The following is an 18,797-nucleotide window of genomic DNA, read 5'->3' as shown; positions in this document are numbered from 1 at the left end:
AACATTTCCCCCTTTCCATCAACAATATATTTACAGAGCCCCCCCTCCCAGTGAGCAGAATACTGACTCTGGGGTGGAAAGGAGCGTGTTTACTCAGCACCGGGGAGCAGGTCCCAGGCCGGGCTGAGATCCTCACCCCACCTCCAGCTACCTCAGCCCCGGGGTGTCCCCCTGCTCTCAACACCAGAACAGTGCTGCCAGCTAAAGGAGGGAAGCAGGTTGGGACAGGATACGGCACAGGGGGCTGATGGAAAGGTGGGGGTGGTGGGCCTTTCGCTGGCCCAAGGGACACGACGCCAGGACCAGCTGCCAAAGGCCTGGCTGCAGCTGCCCCTGAACAGCGAGAGTTCACAGGGGCAGCTCATGGAGTGGAGGGGCCTTAAGGAGTCAGGAAAAAGGCTTAGAGAGGGGGTGCAGTGACACCATGCAGCAGCAGGCCAGTCCCTAGCATCACATCTCAAGTGACCAAAGTCACAGGGCCAGTGGAGCCCAAGGACACTCACCACCCCGCCCCAATGCCACCAGCCAGCTGAGAGCCAGGTGGCCTGTGGCATCTGGTCATTGTCAGGACACCCCCGAAGCGATGGGAGCCCCGAGGCTGGCTCCTCAGACGCACGGTGGGGACGGGAACAAAGACCTGTAAACACCCAAGCCCCAGCTCATGGCACTAACAGCGCAGCCCCCCCACTCACTGGGCCCACCTGGGCTGCAGGAGCAGGAAGAGCCCAGACCCCGGCTTCCACACTGGTCAGACTTCTGATTCAAAGAAACAGAACAGATGTGAACTCTGGGCCGACTTCCCAAACAACACCTACAGACACGCGGCCCCGGGAGCTCCCCACTCCTCCTCCAGCGTCCCCCAGACCCACAGACTCTTCACCCAGAAGCACTCTCCCCAGTGAAGCATGTCCCAGCTGGACCCTCCATCTAGCCAGCCAGCTCCTCCTTGAATCGTCCCAGAGTGCTTCCTGGGCACCAGGCCCTCGCCACGCCCCTGCCAGGCTGCTTCCACTCCAACACCATTACCTCCACTCAGCTGCCCGGTCCTTCCGACGCACCACGAACGCACACTTAACAAGTAAGTGTGGCATCTCCAGCGTATGTGCCATGCACTGTGCAGGGATAACGTGGGAGAAGGGGACGGATAGGGTCCCCACCTGATGCAGCTCCCGGCCACAGGGTGACACCCTGAGTCCAGAGCTGATGGCGTGCTGAGTACCGGGGGGGGGGGGGCACGTGGGGGTGTGGGGGCCACCCTGGTCTGGGCCCAGCCTCAGGGCTCTCATGCTGGAAGCACACGGTTCCTCCCCCGCAGGCTTGGGCCCCTTCAGTCCCATCCAGCTCAGATAACCGGCTCCTCGGTGGCCTTCCCTGCGGTCCATGCTCCCTGCAGCCCATCCTGCAGCACCGCCAAAGCATCAGCAAAGGGAGCCCTGCGTCATCTCCAGGACACTCAAAAGTCTGCAATGATGCTGACCATCTACTCAACCAAGACAGGCCAGAGGGGCAGGGGCACCTCCCCAGGGTCTGCTCAGGCTCCCAAGCTCACCTCCCATCCCCCTCACAAACACCAAGCCCCAGCCCGGCCAGCCTCCTTCCTGAGCCTCAGTCCAGCCATACCCCCACATGCAAGTCTGGCGGGCACTCCTCCTCTGGCTGGATGGTCCTCAGCGCCCACCTCTCCTTCATGACCCACAAACACCCCTGCTCCGCAAAGGCATCCACAACTCCGGCCGATGACAAGCACCTCAGAACGCTACAGTCTACAATCCACGATGAACGTACAGCAGCTAGGAATATCAACACACCAACCGACAAAGCAAAAACCTAGAGACACAAGGAGAAACGGACAAAAACATAATAATAGTAGAGACCAACTAGTCACTTTGTTTACAAGGCAGGTCAAGTGGACAATAAACAAGGGTATGGAAGCCAGAGCGGCTGCCCCGTTACGTAGAACGTATGTACGTATGACACTGTTCCCTGGTAACAGCACATACATCTTTCAAGCGTATCTGGAACGTTAAGGAAAATTAACTACATATTAGGCCACAAAGAAAACCTAACTATGCTCCACAAGGTAGAAATAACACAGACGGTGGCCTCTGACCACAATGCAGCACACTAGAAGCTAGAAACAATTTTTTAAAAACAATTTACAACTTACCTTTAAATAATTCTATGTCAAATGAAAAACAAAATCCAGATTTTCTAGAAAAGAATGAAAATACTACTCATCTGAATCACCAAAGCATAAAGCAGTAATCAAAGGAAAATTCATAGCCTTGAATACTTTGTATCCACAAAAACAAAAGAATTAAAATAAATGAATTAAGCAACTCAAATTAGGAAAATAACAGTGGAGAATACAAAAAAAAAGAAAGTAATAAAGACAAAGGCAAGATTTAACCGGTCAAAAAATAAGAGAACAGCAAAGCCTGCATGAGGGTCACTTCAGTGTCTTTGGAAAGTCAGGGAGATAGAAATGAGCACATGAAAGGATATCCCTGTCCCTGCAGGACAGCTCCCGCCCCACGAGGGCAGCGCTCCCCACGTTAACCTATGGATTCAGCAGAACCCCCCATAAAGGGCTAACAAGTTCGCTTGGAAAACCAGCCCAGCCAGAACGTGCGGGGGGCCCTGCACGGAAGAGCACGGGGCGGGGGGGGGCTGCTGTACGTCAGAGCAAAGTTGCACCTCTGACTCAACAGCATGCCCGCGTGTGTAGACAGGTGGTCTAACGCAGGGTGTGGCAACCACAGCCTACGGGCCGATCCAGCCGGGAGCTAAGGATAGCTTTCACATTTTTAAAGGATTGTTAAAAAAAAAAGAAGATTCCAGAGAGAACATATGTAACCCAGAAAGTCTAAAATATTTACTATCTGGCCCTTAACAGAAATCAGTTTGCCAACCTCTGGTCTAATGGAACAAAATATAAAATCCAGACATAAACCCAAGTAATAAAGAATGTGGTATATGAGAAGCGCGGCTCTCAAGTCACTGACGAAAAAGATAAGACTTTCTAATAAACAGCACTGGGTCAGGGGGAGAGACATTTGAAGAAAGATGAAACTGGATCCCTATCTCCTATCGCACAACAGGATAAACTACACATAGACCAGAAGTCTCATGTGAAAAATGAAACCTATAGCCCTCGGAGAAGCCACATGTGAATCTCTTTACGAGCCGGGGAGGAGAACACCTTCGCATCCGTGACTCAGGAATTTAGAAGCAATAAAAGTGAAGACCACCATATCACAGGACACGACGACAAAACTTCACGGGGCGCCCGGCTGGCTCGGTCAGTGGAGCGTGCAACTCTTGGTCTCAGGGTCGTGGGTTCGAGACCCACACTGGATGGAGAGATTACTTAAAAATAAAACCTTAAAAAATTAAAAAATAAAGTAAAATAAAATAAAACTTTACATAGCAAAATCCACCAAAAGCAAAGTAAAAATGACAAAGCAGGAGAACATACCTGCAATTTATATCACAGGCAACAGCTAATCTCCCTAATAAACAGAGTTCCCAAAACAAGAGACCAGAACAGACAAAAAATTGGATAGAAAAATGGAAAAAGACATGAGTAGAAGTTTGCAGATGAAGGCAAACATCAAAGGCGCTCCACTTCACTCAGTATAAGAGAAACGCAAACTCAGACTTCACTAAGAGCCATGTCACCCCCATCAGTTGTACAAATCCCAAGTTGAGCAACCCGTTTGCCGGCAAGGCCCTGAGGGAAGAGGCCGCTGCGGCGGGGCAGAGACCGGCCACAGGCTGACTCGGGCGCGGGACTGCTGACTGCTAGCGACGCCCCCTGAACACACGGCCACGCTCAGAGAACGTGTGAAGACGAGGTGACGAGCTGCTGCCTCCTCTGACACAGCGAAGCCGGGAAGCAGCCGAGCGGCCGTCGGTAGGAGCTCGCGCCCAGTGTGGTACGATGCAGCCTCGCAGAGAGCGCGGGGACCTCTGCACAGGTCAAGCTCAGGCACAAGGGTAACGGATAAAAGCCACGTGAAAAAAGAGTGTATTTGGTATGCTACCTGTTGAGTAAGGAAACAAGGAGAAATAAAAATCCACGTGCGTACGTTCTGAAACAAACAGAAACATGAGAAGGAGAAGCCAGAGACTAAAGAGGCCTGGTTACCTCTTGGAGGCCGCACGGGGGTGGAGAGTGTAGAGGGCACGAGGGTTTTAGGTTTGAAGCCATGTAAATATTCCAACAAATTAAATCAGAAGGGAAAGAAAACCAACCTAAAATTGAGAACAAATTGAAACAACTGAATCTGATTATCAAACCGGTAACGGGTCCACAGAGGAAAGAGTGATCTCCAGGGACCCTGGAAAGCCGAACCACCTCTACGTCCTCAGCGGCACGTGGCTCAGGACGGAGAACGCCGGAAATCTGAACCCTCCTCACTCAGCATAGGCACCCTTAGTACTAACATCAGCCATGTTAAAGTATATAATAGAAATTGTAAGGAAAAGTAAGTAAATACATTGTCAGGAAGCACAATTTCCAACATAAGAAAAAAAAAGATACAAATCAATTACTTTAAGGAAAAGACTCTAAATGCGAATTAGAAATATCAATGTGAACTCATGTTTGAATCTACATTCTCCAGCTTTGCCCAGTGAAAGGCCTGAAAGCCATGCCACCCAGAACCAAAAGCACCCCAGCCCTCGGTCTCTAGAAGCACGGCCCACGCAGAAGCCGCTGGTCCAGGTCGGAGGCAGAGAAAGTCCGCGGTGAGCTGGGACACTGGGCCGTTCAGAGAGTGAGGTCATGCCCAGCGTCCCAGGCTAACCTGAAGGGCTACCACTATAATGAATGTATCACAACGAATAAATATCAGAGTGATATTCAAAAGGCAAAACAAAAACCCAGACAGATAAAATCTCAGTTGTCATTACTGGAGTAACTGTTACAACTTCTTACTCTGAAACCTGGAAACTGAAGGGAGAGTATCACACATCTGCTCTGCTTTGGAGAAGGTATATGTAGTTCAGTCTTGGTTGATAAGAGAAAGCTCTTTTTTTTCTTCTATAAAAGAGTGTCCATTAAGAAAGGGAAACCAAATGACAAAATCAGAAAAATTACCGTTAACAAAATTCCAGGTTAAGACCTGACCCAGGCAAAGCTCCGTCAAGGATGTTAGAAGAGTGGGTGAAAGGTTGTTGGGGTGGATATTCACATGGAGCCAACGACTGGCTCAAGAACTCTGTGCCAAGCGCCACGAGGAAGCGCCTCCCTTCCCCTGGAGGGACGGGGGGGCAGATCAAACCAGCACCGTAAGGACGAGACACGCGACCTCCACACTGTTGACGGACGCCACATGGGGCACATGAAGCGTCCGTGCCAAATCCAGACCCAGAGGGAGCGTTGGCCCTAACCGCCCATGCACGAGACCTTCCGGAGGGGCCAGGGTCAACGGTCAGATGCACACAGAACGACACTCCACACGACAGCTCACGTAGTCCCTTCCGACAGCCACTGTCACTGCAAAGAGAATGCAGGAGACTATTCCAGATGAAAGGAGATCAGGGATGTAACTCCCAGTACAACCCAGGACCCGGACTGAATGTCAGAGCGAGAAAGCAGCTTTAAGGAATGTAGCCGGGAAGACTGGGAATGGGACTGTGAGATCCCTGTCCTCTTCAGTGTGATGGGGGCTGCTTTTCAGTAAAGCCTGTTGGGTGTTTAGAGGTAAAGTGTCACCCCGCCTGCTACTGACTTCTAAACGATGGAGGGAAAAAGATAAACAGTTAACGCATGTCAAACTGCATGGACACAATCTCTGTAGGTGGACATGGGACTGGAGGTGGAGAACGCACAGGACACAGGAGACCCACCAAGGAAGAGGCAGGCAAGGCAGCACCAGACGGACCCAGAACAGGCTGGCGAACCCCAGGGCGCGAGTTCTCCAGACCAGGGGGGCTCTCGGCTGACCCAGAGCTCAAGGACTCCAGCTCCCGTGCTAAGGAAGGTCCTGTTGGCCAAAACACCAGGAGGAATGTGTTAGAAAAACCTACCTCCAGGCCAGAAAGCAAAGGAAATGAAAGGAAGGAAGGCACCATGTGTGGTGGAGGACGGGACCACCACCCACAGCTGAACCCTCCTGAAAGGAGCAGGGACGGTGGTCAGTGAGGACCCTCCAGATGCACACCCCGTCTGGAGCAAAGGGGGCAACAAGAAGCAACTCTACTCACAACCTGGAACACCGAGAAAATGAGGAGCCTCGGGCAGAGGCAACCACCAGGCCCAGGGCCTTGGGTTCCAGAAGATTCTGTTCAGGAGGCTGCCATGTCTCCTGCTGGACCTGGACTACTCCAGTGGATGTGTACGGAGGGACACTGCTTGCCAAACTGACTAAAGATGAACACGTGCAACCCTAGAGCAATTCCACTCCTGGGCACACACCCAACGTCCGCGCGGGCACAGCCGCACCAAGAGAGCACTCGCCCCAGCATTGTTCTAAAGCAACAGAAGCTGGGAACAATCCAAATGTCTACGGACAACAGAAAGGGTAAGTGTGTGTGATACTCAGACCGGGATTTCTATACAGCCAGGATAAAGGACAGGCTACTGCCCCACACAGCAACCTGCATGGACCCCACAGACGACGTCGAGCAGAAGGGAGACTCGGAAGGGCACACACACAATGTCCTGTTTCAGTTCAAACCTGCAGGTGCACTGCTCTAGGGTGACAGAATACCTAAGAGCGGTCACCAGGGGGAGGCCACTGACGGTGGGGGCAGGGAGGGCGGGGGAGGCCCGCATACCATCTGCAGCCCGCAGTCACGCAGACGTGCTCACTCTGTAAACGTACAGCTCTTATAAAACCTAACTCAAAACGGATCACAGACCTAAAGTAGAGGACAAAAATCCAGGTGACCTTGGGTGTGGTGACGGGTTCTTCCCTCTGACATCAAAGACACAGATGATCCATGACAGAAATAATTGATAAACTGGACTCCATTAAAATTAAAAACCTCTGCCCTCCGAAAGATACCGGTAAGACCATGAAAGAGACAAGCCACAGGCTGGGAGAAAACATTCGCAAAGCACACATCCGATAATGGTCTGGGAGGCAAAACATAGAAAGAACTCTTAAAACACAACAATAAGGAAACCCAATCTACAAATAGGCAAAAGAGATGAACAGACACCTGTCCGGAGAAGACGCACATGGGCCAAGCGAGCACATGGGGGGGGGGCTGCACATCACACGTCCTCAGGGAAACGCAATTCGTAAAAACAACAGTGCGATCCCAGCACATACCTAGGAGAACAGCCGAAATCCCCCCCACTGACAGCACCAAGCGCTGCGAGGACGTGGGGCCGCAGGGGCGCTCAGTCCCTGCTGGCGGGAAGGCGGCACGGTGCAGCCGCTCAGGAGGACGGCTGGGCGGTTTCCTACACAACCAAACACGCTCCTACCACACGACCCAGCAGCCATGCTTCTAGGTACCACCCAAATGAGTCAAAAATTGAGGTCTACACAAAATCCTGAACAAAATGTCTGCAACTGCTTTATCGTAATTGCTCAGCACTGGAAGCAGGTAGGTGAATGGATGTCCCTCTAGACAGTGGAGTATCACCAGTACAAAAAGAAATGCACTACCAAGCCACAGAGAGACACGGAGGAGCCTTAGTGAAAGGAGCCCCTCTGGACAAGCTACATACTACATGAGTCCAAGTGTATAATACCCTGAAAAAGGTAAAGCCACGGAGACAGGAGAAAGGTCAGTGGTGGGGAGGGTGGGGGGAGGGTGGGGGGAGGGAGGGAGGAAGAGGTGGAGCACAGGGCATATTTGGGTGGTGAAATTATTCTCTACGATACTGTATGGGGATACGTTTGCTCTGCTTTTGTCAAAATCCAGAGATTGTCCAACACAAGAGAGAGCCTTGTTGTGAACTCTGAGCTTTAGTTAACCACAAAGCATCAACACTGGCCCATCAACTGTAACTAACGCCCACAGGAGGCCAGATGTTGCTAACAGGGGCGCTTCTGGGGGCAAGGGATGCTTGGGAACTCTGTACTACCAGCTCAATTTCTCCATAAACCTAAAACTGCTCTAAAAAGCACAACCCTTTAATTCTTAAAAACTCATGGAACTGAACACTGTGTTGCACGCATGTTATATTTCAACATCAAAAGAAAATACACCCTAAGCGTGGCTCTAGTGAGGCTAGGCACTGAGCCATGGGACACCGGAGCGGGAGCTGCTGGAGGAGCCCAGCCCTGCCCAGGCAGGGGGCACCTTTGGCTGAGTCTCAGGGGGGTAAGACACTGAAAAGAATTTGTTTGAGATTTTAACTTAAGAATTTGGACTGTGAATTTAAGTTCATAATGACAAAATTTGATCTTGGAGTTTGATTTCTTTGGACTTCAACATGCAAGGAGATTTAATTTTTGGACTAATTTTTCTCTGGGATATTCATAATGGAAAGGGGTCTATATTCAAATCAGGAACATCTCTCCGTGGTTGGCCTTTTGAATTAAATTGCCTGAACCCTATCCGTTTAACCTCACCGCAGCACCTCTGGTGAGCTGCCTGGATAGAGCAGCTGGATGGGGCTGGGAACAGGAAACGGAAGGAGACACTTTCTCAGCAACAGGTGCAAGGAGCCGTGAAATCAATGCACTATTCCGGTCCATTTCAGAGCCTTCTGGGGGCATGGGCTAAACTGTCCACCAATGGTCCCAGGACCATCGGCAAAGGGAAGGCAGTTGGATTGGGACAAGTGGTCCCAGGATGGTCGGGAAACCCAGGGAGTGGAGAGAACAAAACCTGGGACTGTTTCAGGACAGTGTCCCTGGCCACGCTTCCATACTGGGGGCCTCCTGCACTCACCCTCTGCCCCACGCATGCTCCTCCCCAGGCCAAGAGCAGCTCATCAGCTGGAGAATTTGGGAGACAGGACAGGGCCTAAGCTGTGCCCTCACCCCCTGTCTCTTCTTTACAGATTTGTCTGCAGGAAGCGAGGATGCTGGGGTCCTCAGGCAAGCAGGGGACCAGGGCTCTACCCCAGGGTCTGCAGCCGGACAGTCCTACCTCTGCCGGCAACAAAGCCCATCCAATGGGGTGAGCGCCAGCAAGCACGGCCAGCTCTCTCCCTGTCTGTTTGTTTTCTAAGCATTTATGCGTATTTTAAAATACTTTTCCTTCCGGGGTCTGGGTGGTTCAGATGGTTGAGCGTCTGCCTTCAGCTCAGGTCATGATCTCCGGGTCCTGGGATGGAGTCTCCTCTCCTCCTGTCCTCCTTTTGGCTCCCTACTCAGCAGGGAGTCTGCTGCTCCCTCTACCCCTCCCCCTCCCCACTCATGTTCTTTCTCTCTCTCTCTCAAATGAATAAATAAAAATCTTTTAAAATCTTTAAAAAAATAAAATTTCTTTCTTTCTACTTTCATTGGATTTGTTCCGGGTTTTTTTCCCCAAACTTCTTGAGTTGAACAATTAGATCAGCATTTTAAAAAATACTTTCTTCTTTCCCAATACAAGCACTTAAAGCTGTAAATTTCCCTATAAATACCATTTTACCTGCATCTCATTTGTTTTACAACGTTTGCAACATGATTTTGTGATTCAGTTTTAAATTGCCATTTCTATTTTGATTTTTTCATTGACCTACAGAATAATTAAAAGTATGTTTTAAAATTAAAAAACAAAACAAAAAAAAACAGCAGTTTGGAGCCTTTGGGGGGAGAGAGCGGTCGATTTCTGACCTGTGGCATTGCCGTCAGAGAATGCCACGCCGTTAGATTGGATCCTGGGTCTCCCGGAGCACGGTGACGCCTGCACAGTGGCCTAAAACGTGCGCAACATATACGAATGATCGGTTCTTGTACGTCGCAAGTATGCCTGGAAAGAACGCACATCTTCTAAACTGGTTCTGTAGGTTTTACAAGATCATCTTTTTAAATTGTATTTTGTAACGTTCTTGATTATTTTCCGCTTGACGTGTCAGTTCCTTGAGCAAGGGATGTCAGACCTTCCACGACCATAGCTTTGTCAATTTCCCCTTCTAAAGTCTGTCCATGTTTCTTCTGTAGTTTGAGGCTGCTTGTTGGAAGTTCACGGTTCAGAATTATTTATTTTCCTAGTGATTATTCTCTTGATTATATTTAATAGGGCTTCTTTATCCCCAGCACCGCATTTGCCTTTTGTCTCTTTTGTCTGATGCTAATGTCGCTAAACTACTTTCACTTCATTAGCATTTTCATACGGCATTCCCACCTGTTCTCTCTACTGAAGAGGCGGCAAGGGCTCCCAGCTCTGCCCCTTACAAACCCAGAGACTGGCCACAGAGAGGTTAACTGATCACTGATAAAAAAAAAAAAAAGCAACATATTTGATATGTTTCGATCCACTGCAGTGTGAATCCACTAGTTTATAATAATGCCAGAAACAAAAGTCATTGGCCCCACTCTCAAAGGATGCTAAGGAACTGGCTCATTATTCTGAAAGTTCTTAATAAAAGGGAAGAACTGGGCATTATTCTGCCTTTCCTGCATGGACTGCACCTCAAGGTAACCCAATAACTGGCGAGGGCAAGTTTCTCTTTATGGAAGGATTCCAGCTCCAGAAGGAGAACGTCACCACTGTTCAACCTTGAGCAAAATAATCAGCCTGTGGGCAACAGTCCTGACGCCACTGACGTGGCACAGAAAGGAGGGACGGGTCACTGCGCAGCTGCAGGAGGTGATGAGAACAGCCCCAGAGAGTTCCCCTCTGACAAACATGCCTCTGACCACGCAGAGATCTGACTCCCAATGTCCAGGAGATACAAGGGACAGAGGGGGACCCTTCAAATGTCACCGCTGGGAAGCAAAACCCAAGTGCAGACTGTGGGAAGCCCTACAGGACAAGCAGGAGCAGTGTGGCTCCTTCAACCAACAACATGAAACTGAGCCTGGGGGCGGCAGGGGCACCTGTGGGCAGACACACACCCTCCTGAGAGCTTGAGCTCAACAAACTGTTACAAACGGTATCCTCCTCAAAACAACAAAAACCCTTCTTCCATCCTCAAAAAAAATTTTTTACGAAGTTATTGGGAAAATTTTAACATAGGCTAAATAGTTAATGACATTTAAGGGATTATTAATTTTAAGTAGGATAATACTAGGTTTAGGTTTTTCAAACAGAACTCCTTATTTTTTAGATATATAAGGAAATATTCACAGGTGAAATTATACCATGTCTGGAATCTGCTTCCAAGTGACGTGGGGTCTGGGTGGGGACGTAGTTGACAGCTGCTGGTTGGAGCTCACTGGTGGGAGCGTTGCTTCATTATACTCTTCTTTCAAATTCTGTACGTGCTTGAAAATTTTCACCGTACAATATTTTGCAAATAATAAAATTTACAAACAAGGCTCAGTGCTGGATTTCTCACGTCTGCAGATGCACGAGCACTTACCAGCATCAGAGGAGCCATCTCTGTCAGTGAGAACCAGGAGATGTGACAGGGAACCAGAGTGTGTCCTGCCCGTCTCGTCCAGCCCAACCAGCTGCAGGCGTGGCGTTGTCACGGGTGGAAAGCGGTAGAACTGGAAGGTGAAATACACGGTCTTTGGCCATGGCGCTCCCTGGCAGTCCTGGGACATTCTGAATCCAATAAGAGCCCCCAATTAATCAAGTATCCATAGCAGAAAACCTGGGCTTCCGAGAGTCCAGCGCCACAGGCCGGACACTGCCTGGTCCGCCCATGTGAGCAGTTCTACTGGGATCTCGGGAAGCCCGCCAAACAGCAACCCACTGAGCCCCAGCTGGAGAAAGCTGCTCTCAGAGCTGCACGAATACCCAGAATTGGCCAACACAACACTGTCTACATTCAATTACAGAAGATCGAGCAAAGCCAGTTTTACAGCAGTTAGAGACAGCTGTGTGAGGGTCCCAACCAAATGAAAACAAAAACAGACTCATCCCCTCCTCTGGCAAGACCTCAGCACAGAGAGTTCTGCCAGCTCGGAGCCACACGGGGGTGTTTCTTTGATGCAAGGAGAGCAAAAGCCGGGCAGAGACCGACAGAGTGTTTACGGGCACACCTGCTGAAGGCGAGGAACTGCAGCACGATCTCGTTGCTCTGCAGATAATCCGAGGCTTCCTTCTGGGGGTTGAATTTCACGGGGTCTGCGGGGTTGACAGCCTCGGCTGGTTGTTTATTGGCATCCAGAATCTCGGGAAAGCCGGAAGCCTGCAGGAGCACCATTGAGGCTCGTGAGAGCTTACTTCCAGAACTGAAACACAAAGACCGCGGAGGCTAGCCTCAGGAAAGGGCCAGCAGAGAGGCAGGACCTCTGGAGCCCCTCTCTGGGGGAAGCCTGTTGTTGAGAGTCCGTCTTCACGGCACAGCACGTGCCGGGCCCTCAGGCAGCCCCTCACCTCCTGGCCTGGGCTCCCACGACAATCGGGGTGTGCACCGGTGTGAAAGGCAGCTCCCGCAGCTGTTCGGCAACAGAGGCTCCCAGGACCAAGGACGTCTGGCTCAGCTGGGCCTCCAGGTGAGAGATTCTGCCCTCCAAGGGGAGCCCCTGCTGAGCAAAATGCAGCCCCAGGTGAGGCCAACAAGGATCCCAGCCTGTGACGACCAAGGAGGCTGGATGAGGGGTGTGCATCAGTGAACCGTCCCTGCCGGACTGCCAGCTTCAGCAAAGGAAAATACGGGATGCCCAGGTGCCTTTTACACTTGAGGCAAACAATGAATAATTTGGGCATAATGTAAGTATGTCCCATGAAACATCTGGGACTTACACTAAAAAGTCACTGCTTTTCTGAAATTATCTGGGCATCTCGTATTTTAAGTGAGTCAAAAAGCAATGAGAATTGCACGAGAATTCAATCAATTTTATAAACAAGTACCATGGGAGAGATCTGCTGTCTGAGAAGGTTAATTAATATAAAAACCACATTGGTGGCCCAGAAAATGAACCCTCCTTCAACACTGCAAGACAGAATGGCACGGCCCTGGCTGGCCTGTGCAGACGCTTCTCTGATCCTCACGTCCCCTGAAGAATCTAGTCATTGCCCTGTATTCCACCTTCCACGTCCCTCCAGAGCAGAAGACGTGTCTAAACGAGGAGGCTGTCTGGGAATCACAAGGCTCTCTTTCACGCCAACTTCCCTAGCTTTCTGTTTCAGCTCAAAAGGGACACCACAGAACCAGAGACAACTCCAACACATCTCAGCTGCCAATAGTAAGAGACACAGGCTCTTCATAAATGAGCCCCAGACATATTCTAGAATCATGCATCTCACAGTACTATGTTCTCAAATAAATAATTTAATGGCACCATTTTTCCTTAATAGACTTCCAGTACAAGACGAAGATACAGTTTGCAGGTGAGCCAGCCAGCTTTTGAAACCAAACTTGACGTGACCTCCCCAAGGTCCATGGAAACAGGCCTGTTTTGCCCACTGGATACACCAGAATCCAGGATGGTGGGCTTCACTGCTTCTCCTTCAGCGGCTGACAGCAAGGAGAGCGTCCCGGAGAGCTGGAGGCTGGGTCGGCCTCATTTATACCTCCGGCAAAACTTTCCTTCCCCTTTCATGTCCAGAGATCTGAGGATAGTCTAACTTTGTCTTGTCAGGTGCAGCAAAAGCCTAATTAAGCCCCATGGCAGGAAGAGCCCCCACACCAAACCCTCCTTGGTAGACAGGACAGAATGGTGGCGTGTACCTGAAGCATGGAAGTACGCCGTGCCCCCCCCCACCCTGTCCCTACGTCCATGTCACAGAGAACCCATGAAGGTCTCGCCACCTCACCAAGGACCAGCGCAGATCACAAAGTCAGAGACTTCAATGGAAGCCAGGCGTTTGGAGCCCTTCCCTGGAAGGAGGAAGGGTGGGCATACTTACCTCCTGGGCCAGCGGGGGCTCGGAGCTGTCGGGTTGCCGTGAAGAGGGTGTGGCCGAGCGGCACCGAGTGGGGGACTGTGGGGAAGCCGCCAGCTGGGAAAGCGACAACTAAAGGGGAGGAACCATGCATGAGACGTGAAAGGCAGCCCAGCATGTCACAGAGCCCTCCCACTCAGGCTGGCACAAACCCAGGAGACACAGCATGGCCCAGAAGGCAGTGGGGTCTGCAACCACCTGCTTGGCTGCCGCTCCAGAACCCAGAGCTGCTCCTAAGTTCCTTTACTGTAGTTACTGAGAGGCAAGACTGTGATCCCTCCTACGTGGTAACGTCAGCATAAAAATAGTATTAACAAGGAACAGCGGGTGGAGAAGAGGAAGGGCCCGGGGAAGCCAGGTTCTCCACCACCTGTGGGCTACAGGGGTGGTTGGTCTTTGAACCTCCCTTCAGCCAGGGACTGAACACCTGCAAGGCCCCTTCGAGGTCTAACCACCGATGTGTCCAGAACACAGTCCCCCCACTAAGGCAGTGACTGGAATGGCAGCCGACGTGGGCTCTACGAACACCGGCCAGGATGGAATCCCTGCGCCACTGTTATTGTGTACTAAGGGCAAGTCACTGAGTCCTTTCTTTACCTTGGTCTCCTCATCTGCAAAGTGGGGGTGGAAACAGTAACTAAAACACATGACTGTCGTGGGAATTAAATGAGAAGTCGGGGAAAGGGCTTGGCCCAGAACCTGGCGCGCGGTAAGCCTTCCATAAATGCCGCAGGTATCTGGAAAACAAATGTAGCTGTGACGGGGCCCACGCTCCATGGAAGGCCTGCCTCTCAAAGCCTGGACTCGATCTATAACACACGCCAGCAGCTGGCCCAACACAGTGCTGGTACAGAGGGACTCAACACGTGTGGCCGGGGCGGGAGGGCCTTTAGCCATGGGGGCCCCAGCAGCATCTTCAGGGGGCAGAGAAGAACCGTAGGGGTCTGGTCAGCTCCCCTCAGACCCCACACACTGTCTTGAGCCTTTCCTGCCTCTGGAAGCGGGCAGCACTGCTCTGTGGTCCCTGAACACTGAGGGTGACATGCTCACCGCTGGAAGGAAAACGCTGGAACAGGCCAGCAGGGAAGCCTGGGAGGCTGTCTCCAAACACGTGTCTTCAGGCAAATACAACGTTCACTCCTGAGCCAGTTTCCAAGCTGCGTGGTGCACATTAAAGCCGCTTCCTTGGGACAGCCTTTGATGCTGAATTACCTGACTTTTCTAGAAAGTCCTTTTCCAGGGTGATGCTGGCAGACAAAGGCATCAGGAAGACAGAAGGGGTGGCCTCGCTGGCCAGCCAACAGCCCCGCAAGCCAGCGCCTCTCTGCCTACGGAGACCCTCGCACCCAGAACCGTCTGCTGTCTGACAGGCGGTGGTCAACGTGCCCGGCCTCTGTTGGCTGTGGCCCATCTCTGCCACACCAGCTGCTCAGCCTACAGGCCTGGCTGGGGGCCTCCCTGCCCAGGGCACTGGTGACTGCCAGGCACCCTCTCCGGGCAGAGGCAGTTAGGAAAGGAGGGGATGAAGACCACACTGTGGTGTCTCAGAGAAAAAACAAAGGCTGTTCAGCCCTGAAAGATTCTCAGCTGTTAGACACAACTGCCGGGGAGAACACCTCACGTTTAAAAAGTATTGATTGTGCCTTTGACGGCACCTGGAAGATCACTGATCACCACTGGCAGCCGCCAGCCGCAGAGCCAGGCAGGATGGGGACAGGACGCAGCACCACAAACCCTGCAGCCAGCGCACCCCAGCCCCAGCCCCGGCAAAGCAAACAGGACGCCCCTGTTCTTAAAGAAGCAGAGAAACATCCTGCCCCCGGGGCCTTTAAATAACGGATTGCGGAATTCTGAAACAGGCCTCTGGGGCCTGGACTTACCCCCGGTCCCACAGGCGAATCCTGGAGGGCAGCGAGCCCCTGTGGCGCAGGTGCTGGCGGGCCTGAGGGAAGCAGACGGAGGTGGGGAGGGGTGCCCATGAGCCTCGGGGGGCCCAACTCAGTCAGGGTCTGACCCCTCTGCCCCCGGCCAGAGACCAGTGCCACCACTGGTGCTGGGCAGCAGTAACTGGGCAGTCCAATCACTGAGCAGTGTAGAGAAGACTCTGGGCATGCGCAAGAGCACGGGCCGCTCCCCCGGGTCACAGCCTGGAAGACTGGAGCCTGAGCCCATCTGCTGTCACTCCAGCTCCCCCCCTCCCCCTCAACCTGCCTGGCCTCAGGCTTTCTGATCATGTGGTCTCACCAAGGGTGGGCTTCATGACCCGCAAAAGTCCTCACATGCCCACCTTGCATCTTTCCACCTTCCCATCTGCTCATACTCCCCTGACTTGGAAGAGCTGGGGTCCTGTGTGGGCTGGCCTGGCACTTCCCAAGCCTGGGGAGGACTTGCTGTCTTGTTAAGGAACTTGTAAGCAGGTGCACGTGGCCACGCCCTGCTTTTCCGGTCTCCCAGGCCCACGGATGCCCACTCCGCACAGCCTGACCTGAGTCCTGCTCACTGTAGGTGTGGGCATGGTGGGACCAGGAGGCGTGGAGGCCAGTCCTTCCCGTGGCCCCCCAGAGCAAGGGGCCACATGTGTCCTTTGACCTCGGTGACGCCAAGGCTGGCTCCTGCCGGCTTTAAGGTCTCTTCCCCCAGCCAAGTCCCAAGGGCACCAGTGGCCCACTGGCCCACCCACCCGCTCCTCACAAGCCAAGTTGGGGCGCTTCCCAGGGTCTTAGGAACACTCTAGTCCGAGAGCCTTCGGCTCCCGAAATGAGCTCAGGCAAATCGTGGCACAAGCTGTGCCTCCCGGGAAAGGCACTGTTGCACCAGAAGCCAAGTAGAGACCAGGGTTCCGCCGGCCACGCACCTCTCCCCCAGCCTGAGTCCTCCTTGCCCCAGCCTGAAACGGGGGCTCTGGAAAGCCCCACAGGTGACTCTGGTAATAGGATAACACTGCAGGAAGCGGCTCCATCAGCCTCTGCGACGAGACACCTGGCCCTTGGGAGTCAACCTCGGGTCAGTGAGACCTGAACCTGCCCCCAAAGCTTCTCCCACCAGCCCTTCTGCCCCGTTTCTCAAAGCTGGGTGCTATGTGGTATGGTTGTTAACGTAATTCTTTACATCACGACTCATGCAGTCTTCTCTTCCTAGAGAATAAATTGGTACAAGGAAGGCTCTGGCAGCAGATGAAAAAGATGCGTGCGAGTGACCCCAGGGCCAGGGGCGCCTAAATCCACACGCCCTGGGGCGGCGGAGCCTGAGAGAAAGCACACCAGAGCCACAACACATCCGGGTGCCACGGCTTTTTGTTCTCATGCTCTGTGTAGCGATCGCTGGCTAGGTTGCTTCTCAAAATAAACGCCCTACTAGCCGCACCCACAGAATGCTGGGTCCTCCAGAGCGCGTCCACTCTGATTCCTCCAACAGGCTCCCCGAAGCCCAACAGCGGCCCTGGACTGGGACACCTGACACCCGCCACAGAGCACGGCCGGGCCGGGAGCCACTGGGCAGCAGGCGGGGGTGCTAAGGACATGAGGAACAGCACTGCAGCGCGTGCAAGAGCGCGTGCAAGCGCGTCTGGGGCAGCGGCACATCAGCGCAAGCCACGTGCACCCGGAAACAGAAGCCCGTGGGGAAAAGCCGGCAGGTCCACGCGTGCAGCAGGAACCCCCAGGTCGTGGGAGCGTCCTGACATGGAAAGGCTGCCAAAAGAAGTTACAGAGCGGGAGAGGCAAGTTACCAGACAGCCTGCCTGTCTGCTCATCCACGGTAAAGGGGAAAAGAGTTAAAAAAGGAAGAGCGCCGTGGGGGCAGGAGTGTAGGTAAATTCACCGAAGTTCACGGAGAGGGTGCAAGGGTAAGGGGCTATCACTTCACCCTTTATGCATCGAGTAAGCACGTATATTCGTGTATCGCTTGTGGAATTAAAAAGAACTTAAATTTTAATGTAATGATCATTACCGGTCAGCTCGGCAGTGCAGACTGAGACACCATAAGCAGTCGCTGGCCCCGGAGCCTCTGCCCACACGTGCCCCTTGCTGGGGAGCCACAGGGCTCTGGTTTCCAGAAGAACACAGAAACTCAGAGAGGACCGAATGCTTTGGCACACACTCTAGGCAGCCCACGGGCCACGGAGCCCAGGAAGCCACATCGTGAGACAGCACTGAGAACAGCAGGAAGGGACTATATCGGTGGTTCCCCTGTCACCAGGGCTAAGTGCCGTGCGGAAAGGGTCCCCACCAACTGCTTGAGACCAAGAAGACGCTCACAGCTCCCGCTGCAGCACGTCCGCCACCTGTCTGAAGACTAATTCTCCCCGACACTCTGTTACTCCCCAGTCAGCCTCGACTCACTGAAAATCACAGTCCACAAAAGCTCCCCTCTGTCAGCTCGGCTTCTAGAAGCCCAAACCGCAGCCACCGACACCCGGGCTGTCCGCGTCCCACTGAGTCACACAAAGACCCGTGTCCGGCACTCTCTCTGCCGGGAGGGCGCACGTGGAGGACTGCGCCGATCTGAACCGTCAACGCTGCCCCCACAGCGGCTTTGCTGAGGGGACGGGATGGGGTCACAGAAAGACACAGAAACAAGTACACAGGTACACACAGGACCAGGCAGCAGTCTTCATGGAGACATCCTCCAGGCTGGAAGGAACAGAAGCCCCCCCAGAAACACTGGGGGGCCCACGGTGCGACCACCTTCCCGTCCGTCCCCAGCCACGGGCCAGACGTGAGTAGCAGGCAGCACCACAGCCCTTCATCCCAAAATGCAAGCTGTCTTCCTGGGCATGCCCTTCTTAAACATAGCTGTGCATCCTGGGGGAAACTGAGGAAAGGAGTCAGCAGGCAGGCCTGAGGAGGGTGTTCACAGAGGGAAGCGCTGTCTGGCGGCACAAGCCCCATGTCCAG

At 52.8% G+C, this 18,797-nt stretch overlaps 1 protein-coding gene across 5 annotated transcripts in view; it reads right to left on the bottom strand.

Moving 5' to 3' along the window:
• Positions 1–18,797, bottom strand: part of NPHP4 (nephrocystin 4) — a 113,090-nt gene that overhangs the window by 25,417 nt on the left and 68,876 nt on the right. For 4 of the 5 annotated variants that reach the window (XM_045803514.2, XM_045803515.2, XM_087858538.1 and 1 more), the window contains 5 exons: positions 15,783–15,844; positions 13,867–13,974; positions 12,391–12,542; positions 12,054–12,245; positions 11,426–11,613 (listed from right to left, as the gene is read on the bottom strand). In XM_045803514.2, coding sequence (XP_045659470.2) covers positions 11,426–11,613; positions 12,054–12,245; positions 12,391–12,542; positions 13,867–13,974; positions 15,783–15,844 — 702 coding nt within the window. The remainder of the gene's footprint in view (positions 1–11,425; positions 11,614–12,053; positions 12,246–12,390; positions 12,543–13,866; positions 13,975–15,782; positions 15,845–18,797) is intronic. The other variant, XM_045803516.2, reaches the window with a different exon arrangement.

Source organism: Ursus americanus, chromosome 33 (assembly GCF_024610735.1).
Source record: "Ursus americanus isolate L20-20 chromosome 33, mUrsAme1.1.p, whole genome shotgun sequence".
Taxonomy (NCBI): Eukaryota; Metazoa; Chordata; class Mammalia; order Carnivora; family Ursidae; genus Ursus; species Ursus americanus.
The sequence above is the reverse complement of the archived record's forward strand: the minus strand, read 5'-3'. Positions and strand labels throughout refer to the sequence as shown.